The sequence below is a fragment of the Oncorhynchus mykiss genome, chromosome 1 (assembly GCF_013265735.2).
Source record: "Oncorhynchus mykiss isolate Arlee chromosome 1, USDA_OmykA_1.1, whole genome shotgun sequence".
NCBI lineage: Eukaryota > Metazoa > Chordata > Actinopteri > Salmoniformes > Salmonidae > Oncorhynchus > Oncorhynchus mykiss.
The window spans coordinates 67,724,746-67,752,526 of record NC_048565.1 but is presented as its reverse complement, the minus strand read 5'-3'; the positions used below and the strand labels follow the sequence as shown (position 1 = coordinate 67,752,526).

The window sequence follows — 27,781 nt, the reverse complement described above, 5'->3', positions numbered from 1 at the left end:
CTACCATCAGTAACACACTACGCCGCCAGGGACTCAAATCCTGCAGTGCCAGACGTGTCCCCCTGCTTAAGCCAGTACATGTCCAGGCCAGTCTGAAGTTTGCTAGAGAGCATTTGGATGATCCAGAAGAAGATTGGGAGAATGTCATATGGTCAGATGAAACCTACTTTTTGGTAAAAACTCAACTCATTGTGTTTGGAGGACAAAGAATGCTGAGTTGCATCCAAAGAACACCATACCTACTGTGAAGCATGGGGGTGGAAACATCATGCTTTGGGTCTGTTTTTCTGCAATGCGACCAGGACAACTGATCCGTGTAAAGGAAAGAATGTATCGTGAGATTTTGAGTGAAAACCTCCTTCCATCAGCAAGGGCATTGAAGATGAAACGTGGCTGGGTCTTTCAGCATGACAATGATCCCAAACACACCGCCCGGGCAACGAAGGAGTGGCTTCGTAAGAAGCATTTCAAGGTCCTGGAGTGGCCTAGCCAGTCTCCAGATCTCAACCCCATAGAACATCTTTGGAGGGAGTTGAAAGTCTGTGTTGCCCAGCAACAGCCCCAAAACATCACTGCTCTAGAGGAGATCTACATGGAGGAATGGGCCAAAATACCAGCAGCAGTGTGTGAAAACCTTGTGAAGACTTACAGAAAATGTTTGACCTCTGTCATTGCCAATACAGTATATAACAAAGTATTGAGAAACTTTTATTGACCAAATACTTATTTTCCACCATAATTTGCAAATAAATTCATTAAAAATCCTACAATGTGATTTTCTGGATTTTTTCTCCTCATTTTGTCTGTCATAGTTGAAGTGTACCTATGATGTAAATTACAGGCCTCATCTTTTTAAGTGGGAGAACTTGCACAATTGGTGGCTGACTAAATACTTTTTTGCCCCACTGTATGATATATATATATATATATATATATATATATATATATATATATATATATATATATATATATATATATATATATATATATATATATATATATATATATATAAAAGCACAAATAAAGCATTGTAGTCAATCAGGAAGCTTTGTTTTTATTCAGACTGCAGCCTTCCAGAGCGGGAAATGCAGATGCGTGAAGGTTGGTTATAGATGTCTGTCTTCTCTGCAGCTATCCAGAGAAGGAAGTGGCGACGGACACAACCCCCCCCCCCCCCAGGCTCATTTTACAGCGCTTTATTACAATATGGGTGTAGCAGCGTCTAAACCATATCTCAGTTGAAGAGTGGATTAATGAAAAAGATGACCTGTAAGAGAAGAATTTAGAGATTAACGTTTGTAAAATAGGCCTATTAGTTATATACATTTTGAGGGGTTGGACATATGAAGATCATTCCCAACTCTGGCTCTACCATATGGCCATATGCAGCTTTTAAGGGATTGTTCAGTCAAATCTAAATGTGTCAGAGGTATGAGTTACCATTTCAAATTCACCTCAGGTTAAACCCTTTTCTAGATGTGCTCCCACTTGTCCTAATAATATGCACCCTGCGGTGTTCTGAAACGATGCCAATTTCATTTCCATCATTGTTGTCTCTGACCTAATGGAGTGATTTTGACTCTTATCAGTTCACCTCAGTCTCCAGACGGGATTTAAAGACCTCTTTGGGAGCGTTTTCTCAGTGTTTTCCTGTCTGTAGCCACTCCTTGGATTTCCAGCCCATTGAATTTCCTGGCATCCATTGAGTGGTGCGACCCAGAATTCCTTCCCTAGGGGGATGACCATGCATCAGTGGTTCGCTATAAGAGTGATTATTCTATACAGGTGGCACCACCGTTTTCACATGACAATGCCCCCTTTCATTCTCTTCATCTGAGGGAAGAGTGAGCAGTGATGCAATTTTCCAGCTACCTATACATGTTTCAGTAGGCCTCTTGGTAGAAGTGTTCCTTTAAGGCAGTGGTATAGGGGTGCCTGGAGAAGTCTGCATACTCACATTTTGCCCAAAATGTACCAGACGTCGTCCCGCCCGGCGGGATAAAGTTTGCAGGGTTTCTTTCAAGTTCAAAATCACTTAGAACATCTGAGTTGTTATTTGTTTTTTTGTGTTTTTAAGTCGACAACAATGCTTAAACCATATCAGGAGACCCTTTTTGATGTCTGGGGAAAAATATAAATGTTTTTGGGAGGGGGTAGTTGCCCTTCCATTCAGTTGCCCACCTAGCATGAGACGGTTTTTCTAGCGGTGTTTCTGTACTGTACAGCAATGTAGGTCGACTCGGGCGGGGGGGGCAGAGTTTGCGCCGGGTAAAATATAACATACGCCATTTAGTAGACGCTTTGATCCAAAGTGACTTAGTCATGCGCTCAACCATTTTACGTATGGGTGGCCCCGGGAATCGAACCATAATCCTGGCGTTGCAAGTGCCGTGCTCTACAAACTGAGTCATACAGGCCTACTACAGGTACGTAGGGGTAGGCCTACTTTTTAGTCAACATTTAATTAGGAAGGTTTTTTGGGCGGGGGCAGCATTTAGAGATGTTCATTGAAACAGCCCGTGATGACTGAACTGCACATCACCGATTAAGTCTTCAGACCAAACTTTTACAATACCTGGTTTGCATACCCATTTGTTTGCATAACCGGGGCGGCAGGGTAGCCTAGTGGTTAGAGCATTGGACTAGTAACCGGAAGGTTGCAAGTTCAAACCCCCGAGCTGACAAGGTACAAATCTGTCGTTCTGCCCCCACTGTTCCTAGGCCGTCATTGAAAATAAGAATTTGTTCTTAACCGACTTGCCTAGTTAAATAAAGGTAAAATAAAAAATGTGTTGCCTTAGTTAGCTGGTAGAGCCCATAAGTTGAAACATCTATCCTACCGTACCGGCTACCGATGTGGTTTGAGAGCTGTGTGCTCTTGATGCCATATATTCTGCTGAAACTAGGCTATATGTGCGCCCCGGGTAAATATAGTTCACGGTGCTTTGCGTTTTTGTGTAGGCTGCTTTGTGCATGATTTCGCCATTACACTACTTTGATAGGCATCAGGGATTAAGAAGTGAGTATACGCAATACCCACTGAAGAAGAAAAAAAAGGTGTGTGTAAACGCCATATCCCCGCGTAAAGCCCCCACTACACCACGGCTTTAGGGTAAGGTACATTTCCTGGATGGTCGCAACCAAGGTTTGAGATTAAAATGAGCAATACCAGGTAAACATGTATGCAGTGTTAATTCTGCTTCACCACATCAACCCAAACACAAGTGCTCCCACCCAGACGATGGGGGATTTATTTTGTAATGCTACTCTATATATATACACACACACACACACACACACACACACACACACACACACACACACACAAAAGTATGTTTTATAATCATTCAAATGAGGTGGAGGTGGATACGGTTATTTCAGCACCGTGAGTTGAGAATTGAGCACACAGCCATGCAATCTCCATAGCAAAACATTGGCAGTAGAATGGCCTTACTGAAGAGCTCAGTGACTTTCAACGTGGTACCGTCATAGGATGCTACCTTTCCAACAAGTCAGTTCGTAAAATTTCTGCTTAGCCGCGATGTGGTAGGCCACACAAGCTAACAGAATGGGACCACCAAGTGCTGTAGCCCGTAAAAATAGTATGTCCTCTGTTGCAACATTCACTACGAGTTACAAACTGCCTCTGGAAGCAACGACAGCACAAGAACTGTTCGTTGGAAGCTTCATGAAATGTGTTTCCATGGCCCGAGCAGCCCCACACAAGCCTAAGATCACCATGGGCAATGCCAAGTGTCGGCTGGAGTGGTGTAAAGCTCACTGCCATTGGACTCTGGAGCAGTGGAAACGTGTTCTCTGGAGCGGTGACTCATGCTTCACCATCTGGCAGTCCGACGGACGAATCTGGGTTTGGCGGATGCCAGGATAACGCTACCTGCCTGAATGCATAGTGCTAACTGTAAAGTTTGGTGGATGAGCAATAATGGTCTGGGGCTGTTTTCTTCTTGGTTCGGGCTAGGCCCCTTTCTTCCAGTGACGGGAAATCTTAACGCTGCAGCATAACATGCAATCTAGACAATTCTGTGCTTCCAACTTTGTGGCAACAGTTTGGGGAATGCCCTTTCCTGTTTAAACATGACAATGCTCCCTTGCACAAAGCAAAGTCCATACAGAAATGGTTTGTCGAGATCGGTGTAGAAGAACTTGACTGGCCTGCACAGAGCCCTGACCTTAACCTTATCGAACACCTTTGGGATGAATTGGAACTTCGACTTTGAGCTTGGCCTAATTGCCAACATCAGTGCCCGACCTCACTAATGCTTGTGGCTGAATGGAAGCCAGTCCCCGCAGCAACATTCCAACATCAAGTGGAAAGCCTTCCCAGAAGAGTGGAGGCTGTTTATAGCAGCAAAGGGGGACCAACTCCATATTAATGCCCATGATTTTGGAAAGAGATGTTTGACGGGCAGGTGTCCACAGACCTGTTGGTCATGTAGCGTAGTCTGCTAGCTCTCTCTGTCATAAGAAGATATTGCGGAGTCCTGAGCCATGTAGAGGTGGCGTTAGTACTCAGCTAAAAATTACCTGACACCATCGCAGAGACTAGAGGATGACGATCTTAAGCCTCTTAAGCCCAAGCCCACTTTTTTTTAGTACCTCAATGTTAGTCTCATTCTCCTTTTGTTTGTAGGTGTTTTTTTAACAGTTGTTGCCTGTCTTAACTGTAGGCTATGCCCTTTGTTGGTTACTTTACTAGTCAGTTTTCCTCTTTTTGTTGGCTTCTGTTAATCTCAGAGAAAAGCCAGCAGCTACGCTAGTATCTAGCGACTGTTTTTGAAGGGATAGTGTGTCTCCATGTCAATCAGCAACCCCAGCTGTTATGTTTGTGCCCTGTTCATCTCATGTTTAGGAAGGGAAGTGTATGTGTCAGGGGTGATGGGGACAGCTTCCCGCTTTGCTCCTGTGGGTACACTCACAATGGCTTCCAGTCCATCCATTATGCCAGAATTGACTCGAATGGGGGGGGGACGCCCGTTCTATTCATTCTATTTCTATGGTAGCACATGCAGTCAGGAGGAGAACATTTGTGTAAATAAATAATGCATGCTATTCTAACGGTTATTACGGTGACCGCGGTCATTTGGCTGGCCAATTTATCGTCTTCTAAAGCTCCATGACAGTCACAGCCCTACTCACAACAGGCTTTTTCTCTGCATACCTCATCTTGCCTCCTGATAGGGGTAGAAACTAGGGAGGTGACAAACTGACAATTTTGCTTAAAGTATAAACTGCAATTTTATTTTCTGGTTTTCCTTTTAAAAAGACAAATAACAAAAAATCTATAATTCCACATGTATTCATAATGCAGAATGATGGTCCTATTATGCATGTATGATGCTAGAGTCGGGCAATAAAGTTTTATCTACCGCAGTCATATACCCTTTAAAGAGTCTCGGCTACAGCATGTTTGTTTGTCTGTAAAGGGTACACTACGACTTTTGAAATGTCGACACGAAACCTTCTCTAGAGATGGTTTTGAAGCGCCACTGAACAGGTGTTTTACTTTTGTAAAGGAATGCTGCTTCTGAAGCGGGACTAACGTTCATCACTAGGCGACCGGAACCAGGGCTCGACATTAACTTCTAGAATGTTCAAAATTATGTGGCTTATTTAATTGAATGTATGTTTTGTAATGTAAGTTGAGTTAAATCAACAAATCATAGCACTTATTTTAGCACACATTTTACTTCCCGCGTTGCTCATAAAAAGTAGTCGGACAAGATTAATATAGGCTTAAGTTGTCCGAATGAACAATTGAAAAAAAAAAATAATAATAATCACTTCACTATCAAACAATTACTCCGATCAGAATTAGATCAGAGGTCAACTTTGGAATAATATTCAAATCTATTTTTCATTTAGGCCTTCATAAATCCTAAAGTCTACGTGGTAGGAATAGGTTACACCCTTGTCCAAACGATGCTGACGTGAGGCGCCAGAAAATGTAGCCAAACCTTAATGATACTTTTAATTACATAGATATAGGCTAAGCGCCAGTCATGTTTGACAAATGGAATGAAGGATAATTAACTTCTAAAAGCACTTTTATTGTTCTGCAGCCAAAGGCAGAATCCTAGTCCTATTAGGAACTCATCCTAGTTGTTGTTAGATTTCCCCTCTTTCTATGTTTTTCTAATTGAGATTATCATCTCTGTCACATGAAACCACTCGCGGTGCGCTTTTGAGAATGGTGTTTTCCCACTAATTGCATTTTACTATATACATGCATAGGCCTATAATAGTTTACAGCCATGTGCGCATTGTTGAAGAAATAAGACGTTATCAACATTTTAAGCTAAACAGTCTGATGTGTCGCTTCAGCCTCATTGCTCTCTGAACTGTCCCAGAGTCTGTTTTGAACCGTATACATTTTCTTTGTCTGAAGGACGACGGGACACCCTTCATTTTGAACCCTGGTTGGGAATTATTTTATAACGACAATTATTTGGTTGTAATTGTAATGTTGCAATATTTTATAGGGTAGCAATGGTGGCCAACCATCCTCCAGGAGAGCCTTAAAGGGGCAGTGTTGTATTTTGAGACAGGCTTGACTGTGCAAGAAGCCAATAGGCAGGGTGTAGCCTACAGTTTTGTATGATTATCTATGGTATTTTATAAAGTGGTTCCTTGCATCATATATTGATGTGAACAAGTGACAAGGACAAGTGACTTGAGTCCTACATGGCAAAAAAAGTTGATGTCCAGCCCTGAAAACTGTCAATCAAATAATCTTGAACTCCCTGCTCGCAGACCACTCTCCTAAGAAATTATTTTTTAAGTTTAAATACTGTGATTTACCAAGACATTTAGTAGAAACAACACACATCTTTTGCTATGTACAGACAGTCGGAATCGTGAACTAGGCCTATCCATCGGCAATCAAAAGCGGTTTCTCGAAATGGAATGCCGTATTTCTTGGCTTGCAATGTCTCGTAACTTCAGTAAAGCAAGGCCTATCATCAAGAAATAGTCTAGGATATTCTACACCCAACAGATCGAAGACTGAACACACACGTGCATAATTAGCGAAAAGAGAGCATTTCTTTTTTTTGGGGGGGGGCACAACTGTTTTCCTTTAGTGCCTTTTCTTAACGTTAAGGATAAATAGTAACAACTCCTCTCCCAGGGCTGAGATTGTTTGTATTATGTCTGCATTGCAATATTGTTTTGTCATTTGGCTTAAAGTAATGGAGATTGCATATACATTTGATTAGACTACCACTTTGGTAAAGTTCTAACCTTGATTTGTCTAATGTTTGGTCTGCACACCGGTTTATAAAAGAAAGGTAAAACTCTTAGTCATTCGAAGAGATACAAACGGCTAGCTACAGTTGTCGTCCTGACCATCACCCCTTAACACACTTGTTCCCTTTCTCTCGCTCTCTCTTTCCGTTCTCTCCATCCCACCTAATCCCTCACACACACGGTGTGTCCTGCTGCTCTCCCTCTTTAAAGGTGCCTGGTTGGCTGTCTTGTCCCCCAGCCTTGAGGAGGCCTTCTTTGTTCCCTCATTACCCAGTCAGGGATGTGTGAAAAGTGGGGCACAGGTCGGGGCTCTTTGTCCCCCTCGGGCAAATCAAAAGTGACAGACACCGGCCGCTCCGCCACTAATTTGTCGTCCCCCCTCGGAACGGGCACTTCTCAGGGCCGCTAATTGCAGTGAGACGCGCAGGGAACAGACACATCTCGTTATTAACGCTGGACGAGGCCAACACGGGTAATTGCGAAACATCCTTCAACAAATAATTTGGGCATGTTTAGCCATTCAAGAGTAGCGCCAGCCTGACCAGGGTCGTGGGGTCAAGCCGGCAAAGATGGACAACACACACAATAATAGAAGGAGAATTAAAAAGGGGAGAATGAAGTGCAGTTTTGGCTTCTCGAGGGGTTCTCATCCGAGGCTGGTTGTCACCCCACATGTTCGTTAGCTATTAGAGCGACAGAGAGCCCTGCCTTGCCCCATTGGCTTAGTCCCTCTGATCACTAAAGTGTAAGGTTAGAAGTCAGCAGGGTCATATCAGCCTTATATCCTTCTTACCATTTATGCCGCGTTCAAGACAACTTGGAAACCCTGACATTTCTGACTTGGAAACTCGTTGTAGAAAGATGAGCTCAGTTTCCCACTTAAAAAGTATCAGAATCAACCAATAGGAAGCTCTCCGCAAAAACAATTCCCAAGTTTTACCTTGGTTTCCGTGTTGTCTTGAAAGCACCATTAGCCCCAAGCACCTCTTGCATCAGCCATGTAATGCCACAATGGAATCACCTGTTCAAACGACAGAGGAAGTTTTCTGCTTTGTTAAAAGATTGTACAGCAGAGCACCTTTTTCCCCAATACCTATTCCGAAGGAGCTGATCTAATCGGTTGGGAAGCCGCTGCTGCGTCATTTTGTTCTGTCAGAGTAACATCCTCTAGTGGAAAATCCATTTGTTAGTTGGGAGGAGTGTTAAGGTGACTGCAAGCTTTCCAACAGAAACAGTTTGGAATAGTTTGTGCATAATACATTTGCAAAAACGTCTAAACCTGTTTTTGCTTTGTCATTATGGGGTATTTTGTGCAGATTGAGGATTTTTATTTATTTCATACATTTTAGGAAAAGGCTGTGACACATCAAAATGTGGAAAAAGTAAAGGGGCCTTGAATACTTTCCAAATGCATTGGCTATGGCGTCTCAAAATGGACCAACCGTACTATTGACGCTTTTTTTTCTAATTTTCCAGTGAACATTGTTGTTTTTATCCACCACAGTCTGGTATGTTTGCTCCCAATTTGTGCTAAATTGCTCAGCAAATCTGATCACATGCAGCCGAGGGCTTACAAAGACAATAGGGCTTGACTGTCAGTGTCAACCCGCTGGCCTCCAAACTTGATCACAACATTGCTGTGCAAGGGCCTGCCACTTTGCAGTGACACATGCAAGGAAAATCCAGGTTGTAAAATGGCGTTAGTGTTCTAGAAGCTGTGTTTTATACTGTACTTCCTCTCTAACAATATTTCCCTTTTCTCTCTAATTTTCCAGGGTTTCCAACCGAGGTAGCCTGTGAGAAGGAAGATTTTTGTTTTTGTGCCATCTTACCCATCCTCCCTCACCCACTTGCCTCACCCTCCCTGTACATATTCACCCGTACCTCCACTCCCCCAACGGGGGAAAACTATGCTTCTGCTCTCCCTGCGCTGAACCAGGAAGGGACAGGACGAGGCACACCATCAGAGCCCACAGGGGTGACCACCAGTGACCAACAAGCTCCCACAGAGCGCAGTCCAGCCCACTCAGCAAGTCACTGTGCCAAGATGACAGTGCTTCCCTTTTTCAATGCTGCGGTGGGAGTCTGGATCCTACTGGTGATCAGAGCTGAAGGTATTCAAAGTAAGACTGGCTCCTCTGTTATTGTAATCCTCTGTTGTTGTCCCACTGCCCCCGCCACCTCTCTTATTGCTACGCACAACTGTCTGTGCCTCCCACTCTCTTTAGTTGGAAGGATACTCTAATATGCTGTTTTTGATGTAAGGTTATTGGGTAACTGTGTGTTGGGGGAATTGCTCATAAATATTAATAGTTGTACCTGATCTAGGACTGTCCCAGACCCCAAAAAAATTGGTTGACCAAGAGTCGTCTGTTCTTTTGACCAATTGCTTAACCTTTTTCCATATATAGACACATCCTATGTAATTGAATCAAATCAACTGTATGCACTGAGCTTGTCTGATGCCTTAAGCAAACTGTTTGATTAAATAATTAAGACGCATAAATGACTAGAGGGAGTCCGACCGCAATTGATTTGATTGTGCCGCCAGGCTCTGACTTACAGCGCCTGACTGTGACTAGCACCCGTTGTCTCCTTCCTCCCTGCTGCAGTGACCACCACAGAATGTACGTGTGTGTATAGCTCTGTTCCTGAAGCTGCAACATAATTACAGCCATTTCTAACTGAAAAGGTATCTTACAGAAATCTCTCATTTGTTTAGGAAAAAACATTTCCTCACCTCTTGCTCTCTTTACGTGACACATGTATGCGTCGCATGCACGCGACCAATCGGGCCTGACCTATGGCATATCATAATCACATCAATAAATTGGTTATAACAAACACTGAACACTGTCACACATGTGAAAGCAAAACAGATGCAGAGGATGTGAAAAACTAGAAACGGGGAATGTGTTTACTGGTTGCTCAGGAGGTAAAGGGGAAGTCAGATGTGTGGAATGAATAAATATGACTAGTTGTGGAAAATATTGGAGATAAAGGTAAAATAAGGTATGGAGCAAGCGCTGTGTGCATATTATGTGTGCCAAACAGGTGCTGTTAGATTACAATATTTTTCTCACCATTTGGAACAATGTAAACAACACTGAATAAATTATAAGCGTACTAGAGTATTTTCTTTTTATACATAAGTTTTTTTTTGTAAGGTCTTTATTACATCAAAGACTAGAAAAGTCATTAATTTGTGAATGCAATTTCCGAAATGGAATGGTTTAGGCCTATTTATTGTTTATGCTAATTTTATTTTAAAACTAAAGCGCTTGATTGCATGTCACGTCATTAATGACTAGTATGCTGTGTCATGACATGAACAAATAAATTATTGATGCAGTAGCCTATATAAGTATTTAAATTATAGGCCAAAGTAAGTTACGGTACTACGACTAAACTGGTTGCGCTCTAAGGCCTACAGCTCGATGGTGGTTATACAAGGCTGCTATACTAACACGGAACCCAAACCAGCTGCGTGCGTGCGCCATCGTGCATACATTTATTTTGTCCCCCTACACCAAACGCGACCACAACACGCAGGTTAAAATATCAAAACAAACTCTGAACCAATTACATTAATTTGGGGACAGGTAGAAAAGCATTACACCTTTATGGCAATTTAGCTAGTTAGCTTAAACTTGCTGGCTAATTTGTCCTATTTAGCTAGCTTGCTGTTTGCTAGTAAATTTGTCCAGGGATATAAACATTGAGTTGTTATTTTACCTGAAATGCACAAGGTCCTCTACTCCGACAATTTATCCACACATAAAACGGTCAACCGAATTGTTTCTAGTCATCTCTCCTCCCAGGCTTTTTCATCTTTGAACTTGTATGGTGATTGGCATCAAAACTTTCATAGTATTACCACAATCACCAGCAACACAGTTCGTCTTTTAATCGCCCACGTGGGTATAACCAATGAGGAGATGGCACGTGGGTACCTGCTTCTATAAACCAATGAGGAGATGGGAGAGGCAGGACTTGCAGCGCGATCTGCATCAGAAATAGGACTTCTATTTTAACCCTTGGTGACGCTCGCGAGCAGTGCGGGTGCAATAATTGAATAACATAGATTTCTAAACTTATTTTGAAACGCTAGCGCACATGACGCGAGCGGTGTAGTCAGGGTATAAGCCTACTAATTACGACATTACTTATCCATTTCGCAAACATTTTGCTACACCCGCAATAACATCTGCTAAACATGTATGTGACGAATAAAATGTTATTTAATCAAATTTGATTGAATGATGATCATAATAACAACAATAAGGAGATTGAGGAAAGAGGGTTATTAGAAATAGAATTTGTATGACCATTTTGAAAATTTGAACAAAATTAAATAAATTATAAAAAATAAAGTGTAAAGCATTTATTACTTAATTCCCAAATAGCTGAATTTGGGAAATTGTTGCATGAGGATTGGTGCTCATGGAATCAGGATTGGTGCTCATGGAATCAGTAGGCTATCAACCAAGCAGCCAACAGAGGCAGGATCTGTCTTATTTCTGTAGATATGCAGTGCCTCCAGAAAGTGTTCAAGACCTTGACTTTTTCCACATTTTGTTACGTTACAGCCTTACCCTAAAATGTATTTTAAAAAAACAATATCCTCAGCATTCTACACACTAACTTAAATGACAAAGCAAAATCAGGTTTGCAAATATTTTCAAAACAGGAATGCCTTATGAGACTCGAGACCAAGGACCAGATGGTCACTCTGACAGAGCTCTAGACTTCCTCTGTGGAGATGGAAGAACCTTCCAGAAGGACAATCATCTCTGCAGCACTCCACCAATCAGGCCTGTATGGTAGAGTGGCCAGACGGAACCCACTCCTCATTAAAAGGCACATGACAGCTCGATTGGAGTTTGCGAAAAGGCCCCTAAAGGACTGACCATGAGAAACAAGATTCTCTGATCTGATGAAACTAAGAATAAACTCTTCGGCCTGATTGCCAAACCTCACATCTGGAAGAAACCTGGCACCATTACTATGTTGAAGCATGGTGGTGGCAGCGTCATGCTGTGGCAATGTTTTTCAGCAGCAGGGATGACTAGTCAGAATCGAGAGAAAGATGAGTGGGGTAAAATACAGAGATCCTTGATGAAACCTGCTCCAGAGCGCTCAAGACCTCAGACTGGGGCGAAGGTTCACCTTCCAACAGGACGACCTTAAGCACACAGCCAAGACAATGCAGGAATGGCTTCAGGATAAGTCTGAATGTCCTTGAGTGGCCCAGCCAGAGCCTGGACTTGAATCCAATCAAACATCTCTGGAGAGACCTGAAAATTGATGTGCAGCAATGCTCCCCATCCAACCTGACAGAGCTTGAGAGGCTCTGCATAGAAGAATGGGAGAAGCTCCCCAAAGACAGGTGTGCCATCTTACCCCAAAAAATTTGATGCTGTAATCACTGCCAAAGGTGCTTCAACAAAGTACTGAGTAAAGGGTCTCAATACTTATGTATATGTAATTTCAGTATTTTAATAAATTAGCAAACATTTCCAAACTGTTTTTGCTTTGTTATTATGTGGTATTGTGTGTAAAATTGAGGGGGAAAAAACCGTTGAATCCATTTTAGATAAGGCTGTAACGTAGCAATGTGGGAAAAGTCAAGGGGTCTGAATACTTTCCTAATGCAATGTGTATATAACATTTTAAGTTAGTCTATTGATTATAGACCTAATTAAGTTGGTTTCCTCCCGCCTCACTTTTCTTTTTGTCTCCTATCTCTGCTGCTGCCCCCGCTGCATTGTTCTCAACACCAAGATGCTGGTTAACTTTGCTATTATGCACAAAGCAACATGGCCTAGTAAAAGGCATCAATTCAACAGCGCAATGATGTGTTTCAGAACCGCGGACAGCGACCACTATCCAACTCAGGAGAAAGAGTCTTTGTTATAAAATAATCATATTTTTATTAGTGTTGCACTGTTGTTCTTACATAATATAAACATATGCAATTTCAGTAGCACGTGTCTTAGAGTGATGGACTGTGCCATTCGAACGTCCTCCACAATGGATCAGTCCACTCAAAGGCGCCAATCAGACAGGTGTCTTGTACACCATTAATTTATTTCTATATATTTTTTGCTACTGCTTGACTAAAGAAATCTCGGACGATCAACAGCCTATCAACCAAACAATCAACCAGTCGACTAAATGTGGTCAGCCCTAACATGATACCAACACTTTCTCAGTAAAGCATACTAACCAGAAGTCCACTGGCAGGCTCTGATAATAAGATGATCTGCATCGCGAGCAAATACGTCTCTGGACCATTGGCTTACAGCTGTAAGGCATCGAGTTCCTGACATCTATTACCACTTGCGGTCTAAGTTCGAATTCCCCATGGGGCGCAAGAAAAATGATATTTGGAACGTGGACTCACATTTATTGCGATATTGTTTTGGGGAGAAACATGCTATCATCACCTTGAAAATTAAGATTAGGGGCTCAATTCAATCCAACCCGCATTGCAGTATTTACACTGTAGCTCTTTTTCCAATTTTCAAATGAATTTACAGATTGGTCTTGGGTGCTTTATAAAAACCTACAATTACTACCAGGGCAACCCCTCTGAGGTATGCTTACGTTTCAGAATTAGAGGTGTGTGGGCACGTGACGAATATTGTAAATACAGGATTTGAAATATTTGCTTTCAATTTGATCTCCGTTACGAAGGGGGACGCCAAGACAAAATAAGAAGTTTTGAAACACTCCATCTATTGCATATGGAGGAGGGGCATGATAAATGTTGTTCAACTAAATTAGAATAAATACTTATTTCTGCTTTTGTTTAAGCAAGGCCCTTATGTGACCCACAGTCCCCCATCCCCCACTATGGAGAGATCAGTATTTTAAGCCATTGTAATGGCCGTGATGGAATTCATTAGCTGGTGATGCAATGCCTTTTGAAATGCATGACCTAAGTAAGCTACCTAGTTAAATAATAGTAACAAAACCTCCTTGTGGTCCTAACAGGATAATATGGCAATGACATTGAACTTTTGCATATATGCTAATTAGGGGACCAACTCAGTCCTTTCTCTCAATATCAAGGTTACCGTGATGTGCAGAAACACCCATTTCCCACTTGGGAAATGCCCTGTTCTCAATGAGATTAGACCATGTTGAATATCATGTGATGTTCTGATGATATTTGCCTTGTGTCGTGAGAGATCATGCTATGTGAGTGAACGATGTATGCAAGAGACACTGAATACGCTCTGATCACAGCACAATTTAGTCACCAAGATCGTTTTCTTCTATGTACCGGGCACACGCAGGCCTCAAGTATAACGTTGGTTTCACCCGGACATGTTTGATGCCGGGAGGATATGGATCTTAATGTGCTGGGGCCTCATAAAAGGGCCTCCCTCTAGCTGCTCCTACTGTTGCTCTCATACTGCCTGCCCGGCGGGGCCTCCACAGTGAACCAACCAGCAGCCATAAAGCCAACCAGGGCCATAAAGACGGAGCTCTCAGGCTCGTAAAAGGTCACCTTTAACCAGCCAATGAGATGTGAAGGCAAATATCAGGATCTGATTACTCTAAAAGCAGAGCTTTTTAGCACTCCTTCACACACACCCACACGCAGCCTGATAAGAGGAAGGCAAGGCCGGTCCAAGTCTTAGGGATGATTAAATCAGAGCGTCGCTCTCTGAGACTGGTTGGGGCCCTGTTTTGTTATCAAAGAGCCCATGCTATTGTTTTGATTAGTCTCCGTTAACTCTGGGTCTCCCATGTCTACCTTGTACCAGGCATACTGTACAGTGAAACAGTGCCTCTATACCCAGGCAGGGCCAGGTTAGCCTCTCTCCTTCCTTCCCGCCAGCAGCTCAGTCATTGATGCCCCCCCCCCCCCCCCCCCCCCTCTCACTACAGGAAGCTGTTGAAATGATTGTTGGCACTCTGGGTTCCTTTTTTCACGTGAACCATTTCCTCTATAATACTGTCAGTCGTTACAGGGCAAAAAATACTCCAAACATTCATTGTTCTCCGGAAATAATTCAATCCCACGAGAGAGGTTTTTCTCTCACTTTTTTTTTTTGTGCTTTTTTTTCTCCCCCGCTGCGCTTGCTGATTAGTAAGGGAGTGTGGGGCCTGGGCCTGGCATATGCCAAGCGTTATGGGGAGAGGGGGCAGGGACAGAGGTGCCCGCTGGGCAAGAGGCTGCCAGAGTGGCTGTATAAGGGGCCTGCTGTGATAGCTCATGAATGCTCTTTTCACACTCACTTTTTTTGCTCCTGAAGTGTCAACAAACCAATTAGAATTCCACTTTTGTCTCACCAAGGGGAAAAGGCGCATGTTTTATAGGTCTAGTTTTTTTAATTTGCTGTTGTTTTCCATGTGTGAGGAGTTTTAATTAGCGTGAGGCTGTAGCAGCTTGTTAAATACCTATTTCAAGGTATTTAACTGTTGCCAGGTAACCGAGGTTGTTGAATGAACTTCTCAGGAAATTCTCCAATAACATTCAAAGAACACACACTGGGTTTTTTTCTCTTTTTGTCCTACATCTTGGGCAAAAGCCTTGTAGTGAATCACTGACTAAGATGAACAGAATGTATTGGATTTGTGCTGTGGTGAAGAGGTTCCAGTAACACTACCTGCGAGGAGGAGATTTGGTAACAGCCGCTGTCACTTTTCTATTGTCATCACAAACCGGAGGAACAACGCAAGAAGTATAAATATCTTCTCTGTATCCTGTCCTTTGCCACTGGGAAAGTGGTGATGGAGCTGAAAGGGGGAGCCATCGAAGTCTCTGGGTTCACTTGTAAGGCTTACAGTGGGGGTCTGAAATGATTGACACCCTTGATAAAGATGAGCAAAAATAATTTTTAATATTGAACTATATTGTATGCTCCAAAAAGTGGAAAATGTATATTATTTTATATGAATATAATTGCTCAGAGAAATAGATTTTTTCTAACAAGTACTACTTTTTCCCCCCTTAAAGGTAGGGGTAAAAACGATAGACACCCCTGTTTTCAATACCTTTCATTACATCACCAACGAGCACTATTTTCATTTCATCCAAAAAAAATGTAAACGCCTGGAGTTTGCTAAATGTCTTTGGATTGGAACCGGCACTTTGGTCAGATGACATGAAAATAGAGGTCTTTGACCACACACACCAGTGTTGGGTCTGGTGTTGAAATGAGAACGCATAAGCAGAAAATAACCTCACACCTACTGTAAAATATGGTGGTGGCTCTTTGATGGTTTGGGGCTATTTCTTTTCCACTGGTCCTGGGGCCATTAAGGTCAATGGCATAATGAACTTTACCCACTACCAGGACATTTTTAGCCAAAAACCTGGTTGCCATTACCAGGAGGCTGAAACTTGGCCACAGGTGGATCTCCTAGCAAGACATTAACCTCAGGCACACATCAAATCCACAAAGAAATGGTTAATTGGGCACAAAATCTAAATTTTGCAATGGCCATCTGTCTCCAGACAAAACCCATTGAAAACCTGTTTGAATTGAAGTGGGCAGTCCATAGACTCAGACATGCTTTTTATTTATCTATTTAACCCTTATTTATCGAGGCAAGTCAGTTAAGAGCAAATTCTTATTTACAATGACTGCCTACATATCAAGGATCTGGAAAGACTCTGTATGGAGGAATGGTCTAAGATCCCTCCCAATGGGTTCTCCAACTCAGAAAACATTTTAGAAAAAGGCTCTGCTGTTATTGTCATTGAAAACAGGGGTGCCAAACACGTGGACCCCCTACCTTTTTTTGAGAATGTTTTACAACTTGTTAAACAAATCTTTCTCTGAGCAATTGTATTAGTATAAATTATTTTGTTGAGAATACAATATAGCTCAGTATTTGTTATTATTTATTGAATGCAGTCATTTTTGCTCATCTTTACCAAGGATGTATATACTTGTCAGCTAATACCTCCAAACTTCTCATTTACTTGCCGACTCACCCGCTTCAAGAGTTGTAATTTCAGGTAGCTTTCTCTCCCCGTCCAGATCCCCCCCCAAGGTCAGAGAGGAAGGTTGATCGTCTCTGGGGTTTGTTGCTGTGAACTGATCTCTCTTTCTTTCTTTCTTTCTCTCTCTCTCTCTCTCTCTCTCTCTCTCTCTCTCTCTCTCTCTCTCTCTCTCTCTCTCTCTCTCTCTCTCTCTCTCTCTCTCTCTCTCTCTCTCTCTCTCTCTCTCTACCTTGCTCTCTCATTTTCTTCTCACTTGTTCTTCACACACACACACTCTTACTCAATTTCGCCTGAGACTTTAGGAGAGGGCAGGTTTCAGTGACTGTGTTTGTATGCAGATATACGACTCTCCTCACCTCCACAGTGTGTCCTGTTAGAAGAACAACCAGTTCAGAACACTGTATCTCATGTCGCTGCACTCTTATGGCTGGCTCTGACAAAAACATGCTCTGCTGCTGGCCCTTTAAGAGCACTGCATTCCATTGCCAGTAGATGGGTTGGCTCGTTAGCATTGGAGTGTGCTGGCCCTTTAAGAGTGCAACATGTGGCTGACTGGAGATGGAGAGGCTCATTACTGGGGGTGCTCTGCCAGACCTCAGACTCCGCCGTGACTGGCGGCAGAATTAAGCACACATGTGGAGGCAGAGAGAGCACCAGCAGCCATTTCCAGCCCCACTGACAGCCGCTGCTCTCCATCAATCACGGCCCCCAGCCAATCACAAGCCTCCTAGTAGAGGTGAAGAGAGGTACTCTGTGTCTTCACTAGCGAGACCCAGCCAAATAGAAACAAAAAGGGCCTTGAGGCTCTTTGGGGGTTTGATGGTGAACTTTAAGTCTTGTATTGTCAACATGGCTTTCTCTGTAGACTCCAGTGGGAGAGAGGCCTCAGAAGTCCTCGACGCTCCCAGTCACTACAGTAAAAACGTGTCCCGAGTTTTATGTGCTTACTCAGGGACTATAAAGAGGCTTTCATCACCTCATCAAAGCATCCGGGAGCCTCCTGAATCCCTTTCCCCATCCCTCAAACATGACTCAAGCCAGTCGAGACCGAGCACAGCTCCCAGAGGGAGAGCGAAGGAGCGGAGAGAGAAGGAGTGTGGGAGGGAGAAAGAGAGCCATCTACCCTCAGCTCTCTGGTTTCTATTTGGGGCTTGGCCCGTTTGATCTGGTTCCAGTCTGCTGTGTGTTTATAAGTTTCCACACTGCCTCCCAACACTGCTCTGTGCCAATCTGACTTCGCCAGGGGACAGCCCAGCTCAAACTGGGCCCTGGGCCATGCCACCACTTAAGTATAGTTTATTAGTGCAACAATTTCAGATATTATTTTGATTAAATCTCCTGTGTGTAATATCAACGGCAAGAGGTCTAGACTATCTGCCTCCTTTTAGGAGCTTTATTTCTTTGGATGCGTGCGTGTGTGTGTGTGTGTGTGTGTGTGTGTGTGTGTGACGCATGTAGAGTAAAGAGACTGAATTTACCCCCCCCAGGAGGATGTTGGTCTGAGTGTTTGGTTGGAACTCTGGAGTCCTGTAATCGGTGTGTTCTTTTCCTCTTCACTGGTAGAAGGCGGACATCAAAAGCCCCGGGTTTCACAGCTTCTGAGACCAGCTCTGCTATCTCACTCGAGAACTGCTCGGGACTCTTTTTTTCTTTCAGGGTGTTGCCGTCAGTTCCGCCACCGATAACTCCTGCCACCCTTGTTTGTACAACAGATTAGGGTTTGTTCTATGCCCCGAGGACCCCAGCTCAAGCATACGGCTATGATCTCACAACCCCCTGCCACAGTGATTTCTCTCTGCTCTGGTGATATGACCTTACTGTTGACCACATTGAGGATTGTAGTGAGTCACTTGCCTGGTTGTCTTAAAATATTACTGAAGAGTTCTGGTCTGCTTTGCTTTAGTTGTTATACAGAGGCCTAACAGTTGCTTTTAATTTGATACAGTTATGTTTTTACATAATAGCTTTTGATTCTAAAGGATCCCAAAACTAAGTTAAGACTGGCACACTTTTGTCTGCCACCCTGTGGGGTTCCATCGTTTTGGCTGAAGTACAACACTAAAAGTGAAGCGTTCGTAGAAGTAGTGGTCCTGGTCGACTGTTAGGCTGTCTGACGTCAGTAAGCCGGTGAGTCTGTAAGTACATGATCAGCGTACAAATGAACTGTAAAAAAGGAGCCGAAGCCCAACAGGAGCTCCTTTATCTCTCGGGCTCTCCTTTTAAATGGTAATTTACCAGTAAAATTACTCTGAGAATGCAGCCTGAATCTAGAGCCACCAGGGCTGTAAAAGGAAAGAGAAAAGTTGAGGAAAACAAGAACAGCAACCCTGAAGCCAGTAATGGGGTCTCGGGAAGGAATGCGGAGCTGGAGACAAGCAGCCGGGAGAGGGAAGAGGGAAAAAAGGGTGCCGTTCTGCTGCCGAGACGTTTCAAAGTGTAGGTTTGCAGGTGATTGGCTCTCTGCAGACATGTCTGAACTGGAGCAGGCTCGAGTCGCGTCATGCTCCAGAGGAAGTGCCGAAGCCGCGCCGAGCGCTGCACACAGACATCACTTTGTGCTTTATGCTCACGACTCACAGGAGCCCCACAGCCCAGGTCCACTCTCCTGAGGGAGGGGGGGGGGCAGCAGACTGAGAGGGGGAGGGGAAGAGAAAGGAGGGGCTTGGACGAGGTATAAGTCAAGAAGAGAAGGATATGGAACAAGGAGGACAATGGAGGAACAACAGACAGGAGAAGCAAAAAGATTGTACAAAAAGAAGCGGGCAAGAGGAGGACTGATAAGGAAAGTGGGTCAGGGCATTGCAAGGGGAGAGGAAAAGAGATCAGGAGAAAGGGCATGAGAAGAGGTGGAGGGAGTACCAGACACTAATGTGAGGATAGGAGTAGTCACACAGTGAGCTCATACTCAACATTTTAATGCAGCATTAGGGACTTAACGTATATTAGTGTGCCTCTGTAAAATGTCCTCTTCCTGGCTTTGTATCCATGGTGCCATGTATCTAGTCTTAATGGCTCTGACTGGCTCCTTAAGATGTCAGTAGATTTGTTGCCAAGGCCCCTTTTTTAGGTGCGGTTAATACAGAGTCCTGGCAGTGCGCTCTCGGCTCGTTTAACCAGCGTACACTGATTTTAGCAGTGAACATTTGCTGTGTACTAAACCTTGCCATTATAAAGAACCACAACATAATGGCCTGCATGAATATTAGGTTTTTCCTCCGTTAAAACCATGCCGTTGTTTTCAATTTCATATGTAACTGCAATCAGATTGACAACAGTGATAATGTAGCGAACAACAGATGTTGGCTTGGCCCGCCAGTATTCTGCTCTGCTTACGCTCATGCATGTGATGGCTCTAACTGGACACTAGCACAGAGTATAAATAGCCCTCTGGCCATATATGGATCAGACTTATCACATGCACACACAATTAGGAGCGGACCGCTCTCATATAAAAACAAATAGGGGGGGGGGGGGGATAAATCAAACCCACCATAGAACAGTTGTGTTTACTATGAATATATAGCCTAGTATTTGACTACTCTAACTCTTCAAACCAGATGTTGTGTTAGGCGGGGGAATGAAAATGTTACACAATGTGTTTATGTTCTGTATTTCTGGCAACAGTGACGTGTGCAGTGAAAACCTGTGTTTTTGCGACGGCAGACAGTGTCTCCCAGATGGAGGGAAAAAAGGATGGATTGTGACATTTTCACTGTCATTATAAAACGAAACCATCCCCCTCTCTCTCTCTCTCTCTCTCTCTCCCTCCGTCCATCCAGCTGGTCAGAATCCAGACCACATGCTCCACGGCACCGGGCACAAGCATGAGTCCAGGAAGCCCGGGGACGACACCACGGTGGCCCCAGAGGACGCCGCCCGCTTTCTGAGCTGCTACTGCTCGGGTTACTGTCCAGAGGACCACAAAAATAACACCTGCGAGTGAGTAACCAACCAAGGCCAAATTCTTAATTGATATGTTTGTTCCAACTCTGACTTTTGGGTCTGTGATGAATGTCAACTCTGACTTAACTCCTCGATCTCGGCGTCATTGCCTTTTGGTACACCAGAAGTACATTCATATCCAATGGAACGATTTGTTTGCCTCGCTGCGTTGCAGTGCGTTCGGTGTGTTGGAATAATTGAACGTATGCATCAAACTGTATGCGTAGACGACTTGACAGAAATGGTAGCAGAGGGTGAATGTTGAACTTTTGTTGCACACCCATCCAGATGATGCTGTGTACCATTTTGTGCAATGACTGAAGGTGTGATCGAGGCGTAAGTGTGTTTGGGAACTGTACTCATTGAATAATGTATTTTTTTATTGCAGGACGAATGGCCAATGTTTTGCCATCATAGAGGAGGATGAGAACGGAGAAGCTATTCTGACCTCTGGCTGCATGAAGTATGAAGGCTCACATTTTCAATGCAAGGTAAGCGTGTGTCGTGGTCTGTATGGAAGGGGGCAGGACCGTGATACAGGGGTGTCAATTATATGTTGTAACATGTTCTAGTATAGTTATTATACGTGTGTGTATATAGCTATTATTCATATTTGAGTTATTGTTTGAATAACCCTTTTTTGAATTGAGTGCCACAACAACAACAAAAAACATAGTTTCGTTGAATTATTTTCAGGATTCGCCCAGGGCTCAGACCAGGCGAACGATTGAATGCTGCGGGACAGACTTCTGTAATCGGGACCTGCAGCCCACATTACCTCCCCCAATGGACACTGGTGAGGCTTAGGGCCAACTATGTTACTCTACTGCTGGTGTTCCTCTGTATAGTGGCCCCAGAAGAGTATTCTTGTGCTGGTATGTCAGGGTCTGATACTCAATTTCGTGACTCAGACTCGTGGTGTTTTGCAGGTTCCTACTTTGGCAGTGCCCACTGGCTGGCGTTCCTTATATCAATGACCGTATGCTGCTGCACTCTCATCTGCATCACAGTAGTCTGTTACTACAGGTAGGACTACTCCAGAGAAAAGCTGACACAAAGCGAGATTCCAACTTTATTTCCATATGTATATGGGAATTCAGTCCTGGTTAACTTAACTTGTGGGAGAATATTAGTCAGTCACATGTTGGTGTCAGTTAGCATTTCTATGAATACTTTCATGGGTCTGTGACTAAGTTGGACTGTTTTCGACTGTTTGGGGACAAAGGCAGATTGTTGCTACAGTACCGCGCTTGACATTCATCTATTGTAGCTTTAGCATGTGTGCCCTGTACTGATCTGTATGTGTTCCTGTCAGGTACAAGTGGCAGACGGAGCGGCAGCAGTACCACCGGGACCTGGAGCAGGACGAGGCCTTCATCCCTGTGGGAGAGTCTCTCAAAGACCTCATCAACCAGTGCCAGTCTTCTGGCAGTGGCTCTGGGCTCCCCCTGCTGGTAAGGACCCCTCACTGCACAGGGAGGGGCTTTGGAGCATGTGACCTGGGTGAAAAGCCTTTAGCTATGGTTACATAATAGGTGACTCAAAACGTGACTTCTGCTTTCCAGGAAAGAGTAACAGCGGTTATGTGTGTGTCTTTGTCCATAGGGAGGTTATATTAGGTTAAGTGAATTTGTAAATTATAAACTGGATGGTTCGGGCTCTGAATGCTGATTGGCTGACAGTCGTATACCACTGCTATGACAGAACATATTTTTACTGCTCTCATTACATTGGTAAGCAGTTTATAATAGCAATAAGGCACCTCTGGGGGTTTGTGGTATATGGCCAGTATACCACGGCTAAGGGCTGTATCCAGACACTCCGCGTTGCGTCGTGCTAACAACCGCTCTTAGCCGTAGTATATTGGCCATATACCCTCGGGACTTATTGCTTAAGTATAACATCATGGGCCTTACGAAGCAAAACGTGCATATCTGGCTTGCAACAGCGAATACCGAATTAACAAATGGTGAAGGTTGTAGTAGGTATGATCTGTGGTAAGCTACTGTTGATCTGATATGAATGCTCAGTGCCTCTCTCCCTGATGTGTCTTGTAGGTGCAGCGCACCATTGCCAAGCAAATCCAGATGGTGCGTCAGATCGGCAAGGGGCGCTACGGCGAGGTGTGGCTGGGCCGCTGGCGGGGAGAGAAGGTGGCCGTCAAGGTGTTCTTCACCCGGGAGGAGGCCAGCTGGTTCAGAGAGACCGAGATCTACCAGACAGTCCTCATGAGGCACGAGAACATACTGGGTAAGTGCCGTTCCTATCACTCGCATGTTGCAAAGACGACGGCTATCTCTGCCTCCATCTAAGCCATATACTGCCGTTTTTTTTCTAAATTTATCTAAATTAGTCTCAATCTAAGTGTAATGTAGAGAGCCTTGATTGACTTTGATCTTAGCTCTACATTTGCCCTTGTACATACATGGCTGAGGTCAACAGTCATGTATCAGGGCAAGGCCTACATCTCACTGCAGCACTAAACACCCCTCACCTCTCTTCTCACGTCTGCAGGTTTCATAGCGGCAGACATCAAGGGTACCGGGGCCTTCACCCAGCTCTTCCTCATCACAGACTACCACGAGAACGGCTCCCTGTACGACTACCTGAGGTTCACCACGCTGGACACCCAGAGCCTGCTGCGACTGGCCTACTCCGCCGCCTGCGGCCTGTGTCACCTCCACACGGAGATCTACGGCACCCAGGGCAAGCCGGCCATCGCCCACCGAGACCTGAAGAGCAAGAACATCCTGATGAAGAAGAACGGCACCTGCTGCATCGCTGACCTGGGCCTGGCCGTCAAGTTCAACAGGTAGGATGCTGCTCAGCAATGGAGATTTTAATCAAGGTTTTATTTATTAGCCACCAAAATAAAGAAAACTGACAAATCGGTAGGGGGAGTAGCTGAGCTTGTCCGACGAGCAGCAATCATTTTGTGTTATAAAACGCTTTTGCTACGGTGTGCCCTAATGTACACAACCCATGTTTTCACATATGGCCGTTCCTCTGAAGAGTTCTGAACTGTTGTTTCTGGAGCACCATTGACCATTTCCCTGTAGATTATTCTGAATTCCCGTTCTTGTCCTCAGTGATACCAACGAGGTAGACGTCCCTCTGAGTACACGGGTGGGGACCCGGAGGTACATGGCCCCAGAGGTGCTGGCCGAGACCCTGAACAAGAACCACTTCCAGGCCTACATCATGGCTGATATATATAGCTACGGCCTCGTCATCTGGGAGATTGCCCGCCGCTGTATAACAGGAGGTACGGACACACACAGACGCTTACACACACACATTATTGTTCTGAATCTACAGGCATACCGGTATTTGTGTACACGTGATACTGGCAATCCAGACCCGTCACTACGAAAACAGTAATGGGCGTAAGATTTCAACTGGTTATGAAAAGCACTACACACGGTATTGTTGAACCAGTGTTCTGTCGCACGCCGTTATCTCTCTCTCTCTCTCATCTCTCTCAGGTATAGTGGAGGATCATCAGCTGCCATACTATGAGATGGTGCCGTCAGACCCGTCCTTCGAGGACATGCTGGAGGTGGTGTGTGTGAAAGGGCTGCGGCCCACCGTGTCCAACAGGTGGAACGGTGACGAGGTGAGTCTGAGAGTGGAGCTAGCCACGAATGTCAACACCTGCGTCACTGCGGGGACATGATTTATCAGGGGAATATTGTTTTGATTGCACGCAACCTTCAGAAAGAAAGTGAAGAGCGTATACTTGGCATTTACACAAAGGCGATTATCCAAATGTAGCAGTGTTTTAGAGAATGCATTTGTCTTTATTAGCGTAAGTAGTGCTTTTTCAGAGTGGTATATATGCAAGCTTAGCAGCACTTTAAAAAAAATGCATAAGCAGAAGGAAAAACAACTCCTACAATGGTGTGTGTGTGTGTGTTTTCTCCAGTGTCTGAGAACCATGCTGAAGCTGATGTCTGAGTGCTGGGCCCACAACCCCGCCTCACGCCTCACCATCTTACGAGTCAAGAAGACCCTGGCCAAAATGGTGGAATCCCAGGACATCAAAATGTGATATTTTACCCCTACGTACTCAACACAGCCCGATCGAGAGCCCGAACTCCCCAGTGTGTCCCAATGTCATGATGCAGAATATGTCACCTCTGTTCAGGAGGCGGGGGAGGAGAAACAGTGGATGGGGGGAGGGGGGACCCTGCCACAGGGCCTTGGACATTGAGCCTCAACCCTCATGAATCTCTATAACCACAATGGACAGACGCTGCTGCAGAGGTGTTTTTTGACTAAAGGAAACTGTATAGGTTCACTCTCCCGCCTATTCCCTCCCTGACCAGAGGAGTTCTGGGTTGTAGGAAGCAACGTCCTGCGATTTGACGCTTTCTGTGAAAGCCAAAACAGGACATGGTGTGAGGAGGGGGAAGGACATGTGTCTGCTCACATGTTGATGGACAAAGTCATATATTATGTAGGAACTTTAGAGCCACACTTCAAACCAAGACACTGCCCTCGCAATCGTCACCTCCCGCCAATCATGTTCAATTTTTGCCTGTAAATGTTTTATGCCAATTTTTTTCCCCCCTCTTCAGGACAGTCTTCTCCTGCCATATGGAAATATAACTCTTGACTCTTAAGTAGAGTAATTATGAAATAAGGTACTATAATTATGTGAATTTAAATGTAAATGTATATTGGATCGATAGATGCTGTGCCTACAAAAAAGAACCATACTGCAATGGTATTCACGTCCAGTGGGCTTCAAATGCGACCTGCTTCAAGAGCTACGAGCAATCCAGACAACCAAGGACATTGTAAGAGGGGATACTCGACTTGCCTTAAATCAACAACTCACTGTGCTTCCTATAACAAAGTTCAACTCAGTAACTTCTCCTGTCACATTTGACATGAAAAGGACAACTGGGGAGAAAAATATGTTCTGCATAATTCTATTCAGAAGGAAATGTGTAAATAGGAAGTCAATCTGTGTCCCGTCCTGTCGCTATGCTTACCCCTTCTTCGTATTTGTTCCTTTGTGTATATACGGTATGTCTTCTGGGAGGAATGTCCAGAACACTAAACATTGAGTCTTGTTCATAGATATTATAAGCTGAATTTCCCTCCAGCTCTTCTCTATTGCTTTTAATTCCATGTTGAGTTATAGATATTCTATGAGTGGCCAACTTTCATATTGCCAAACATCATGTGAGCTCGGCCATTGGACTGCAGTAATGAAGAAGTCCACATTAGTTTGGAAAATATGCCATATTTTATTAACTTAAAGTACAAATATATAGCTTACTCAATGCTATGGTAAATGACAGTTACTTGTGCTAAAAACATTTTAGAGCTGTAATGCCAATGAAGTTTGTTGATCCATCAAGCTTCCTCAGGTGTGTGAGACAGAATTACAGCCAAGTAAAGTGAACTTGCAGTAGATCGCGACACTGAATTTAGACTGTTCCGAGACACATGCGAGTACAGTTGAAGTCGGAAGTTTACAGACACCTTAGCCAAATGCATTTCAACTCAGTGTTTCACAATTCCTGATATTTAATCCATGTAAAAAGTCCCTGTCTTAGGTCAGTTAGGATCTCCACTTTATTTTAAGAATGTGAAATGTCAGATTTATTTCAGCTTTTATTTATTTCATCACATTCCCAGTGGGTCAGAACTTTACATGCACTCAATTAGTATTTGGTAGCATTGCCTTTAAATTGTTTAACTTGGGTCAAATGTTTCAGGTAGCCTTCCACAAGCTTCCCACAATAAGTTGGGTTAATTTTGGCCCATTCCTCCTGACAGAGCTGGTGTAACTGAGTCAGGTTTGTTTGCCTCCTTGCTCGCACACGCTTTTTCAGTTCTGCCCACAAATGTTCTATGGGATTGAGGTCAGGGCTTTGTGATGGCCACTCCAATACCTTGACTTTGTTGTCCTTAAGCCATTTTGCCACAACTTTGGAAGTATGCTTGGGGTCATTGGCCATTTGGAAGACCCATTTGCGAACAAGCTTTAACTTCTTGATTAATGTCTTGAGATGTTGCTACAATATATCAACATAATTTTCCATCCTCATGATGCCATCTATTTTGTGAAGTGCACCAGTCCCTCCTGCAGCAAAGCACTCCCACAACATGATGCTGCCACCCCCGTGCGTTACGGTTGGGACGGTGTTCTTCGGCTTGCAAGCCTTCCCCTTTTTCCTCCAAACATAACGATGGTCATTATGGCCAATCAGTTCTATTTTTGTTTCATCAAACCAGAGGACATTTCTCCAAAAAGTATGATCTTTGTCCGCATGTTCAGTTGCAAACCATAGTCTGTCTTTTCTATGGCGGTTTTGGAGCAGTGGCTTCTTCCTTGCTGAGCAGCCTTTCAGGTTATGTCGATATAGGACTTGTTTTACTGTGGATATAGATTCTTTTGTACCCATTTCCTCCGGCGTCTTCACAAGGTCCTTTGCTGCTGTTCTGGGATTGATTTGCACTTTTCGCGCCAAAGTACGTTCATCAGAAGGAGACAGAACGCCTCTCCTTCCTGAGCGGTATGACGGCTGCGTGGTCCCATGGTGTTTATACCTGCGTACTATGGTTTGTACAGATGAACATGGTACCTTC

The 27,781-nt window shown here is 44.1% G+C and overlaps 1 protein-coding gene across 3 annotated transcripts in view; it reads left to right on the top strand.

Moving 5' to 3' along the window:
- Positions 1-26,389, top strand: part of LOC110527713 (bone morphogenetic protein receptor type-1A) — a 67,213-nt gene extending 40,824 nt beyond the window's left edge. Inside the window, exons 3-13 of one of the 3 annotated variants that reach the window (XM_021609179.2) lie at positions 9,042-9,380; positions 21,013-21,172; positions 21,564-21,666; positions 21,872-21,971; positions 22,105-22,201; positions 22,491-22,629; positions 23,233-23,425; positions 23,690-23,987; positions 24,265-24,440; positions 24,661-24,791; positions 25,101-26,389. In XM_021609179.2, the coding sequence (XP_021464854.2) occupies positions 9,314-9,380; positions 21,013-21,172; positions 21,564-21,666; positions 21,872-21,971; positions 22,105-22,201; positions 22,491-22,629; positions 23,233-23,425; positions 23,690-23,987; positions 24,265-24,440; positions 24,661-24,791; positions 25,101-25,226 (1,590 nt within the window). In that variant the 5' untranslated portion in view covers positions 9,042-9,313 and the 3' untranslated portion in view covers positions 25,227-26,389. Of the gene's footprint in view, positions 1-9,041; positions 9,390-21,012; positions 21,173-21,563; positions 21,667-21,871; positions 21,972-22,104; positions 22,202-22,490; positions 22,630-23,232; positions 23,426-23,689; positions 23,988-24,264; positions 24,441-24,660; positions 24,792-25,100 lie in introns of all 3 variants that reach the window. The other 2 variants (XM_021609172.2, XM_036983393.1) reach the window with 2 other exon arrangements.
- The last annotated feature ends 1,392 nt before the right edge of the window (positions 26,390-27,781 follow it).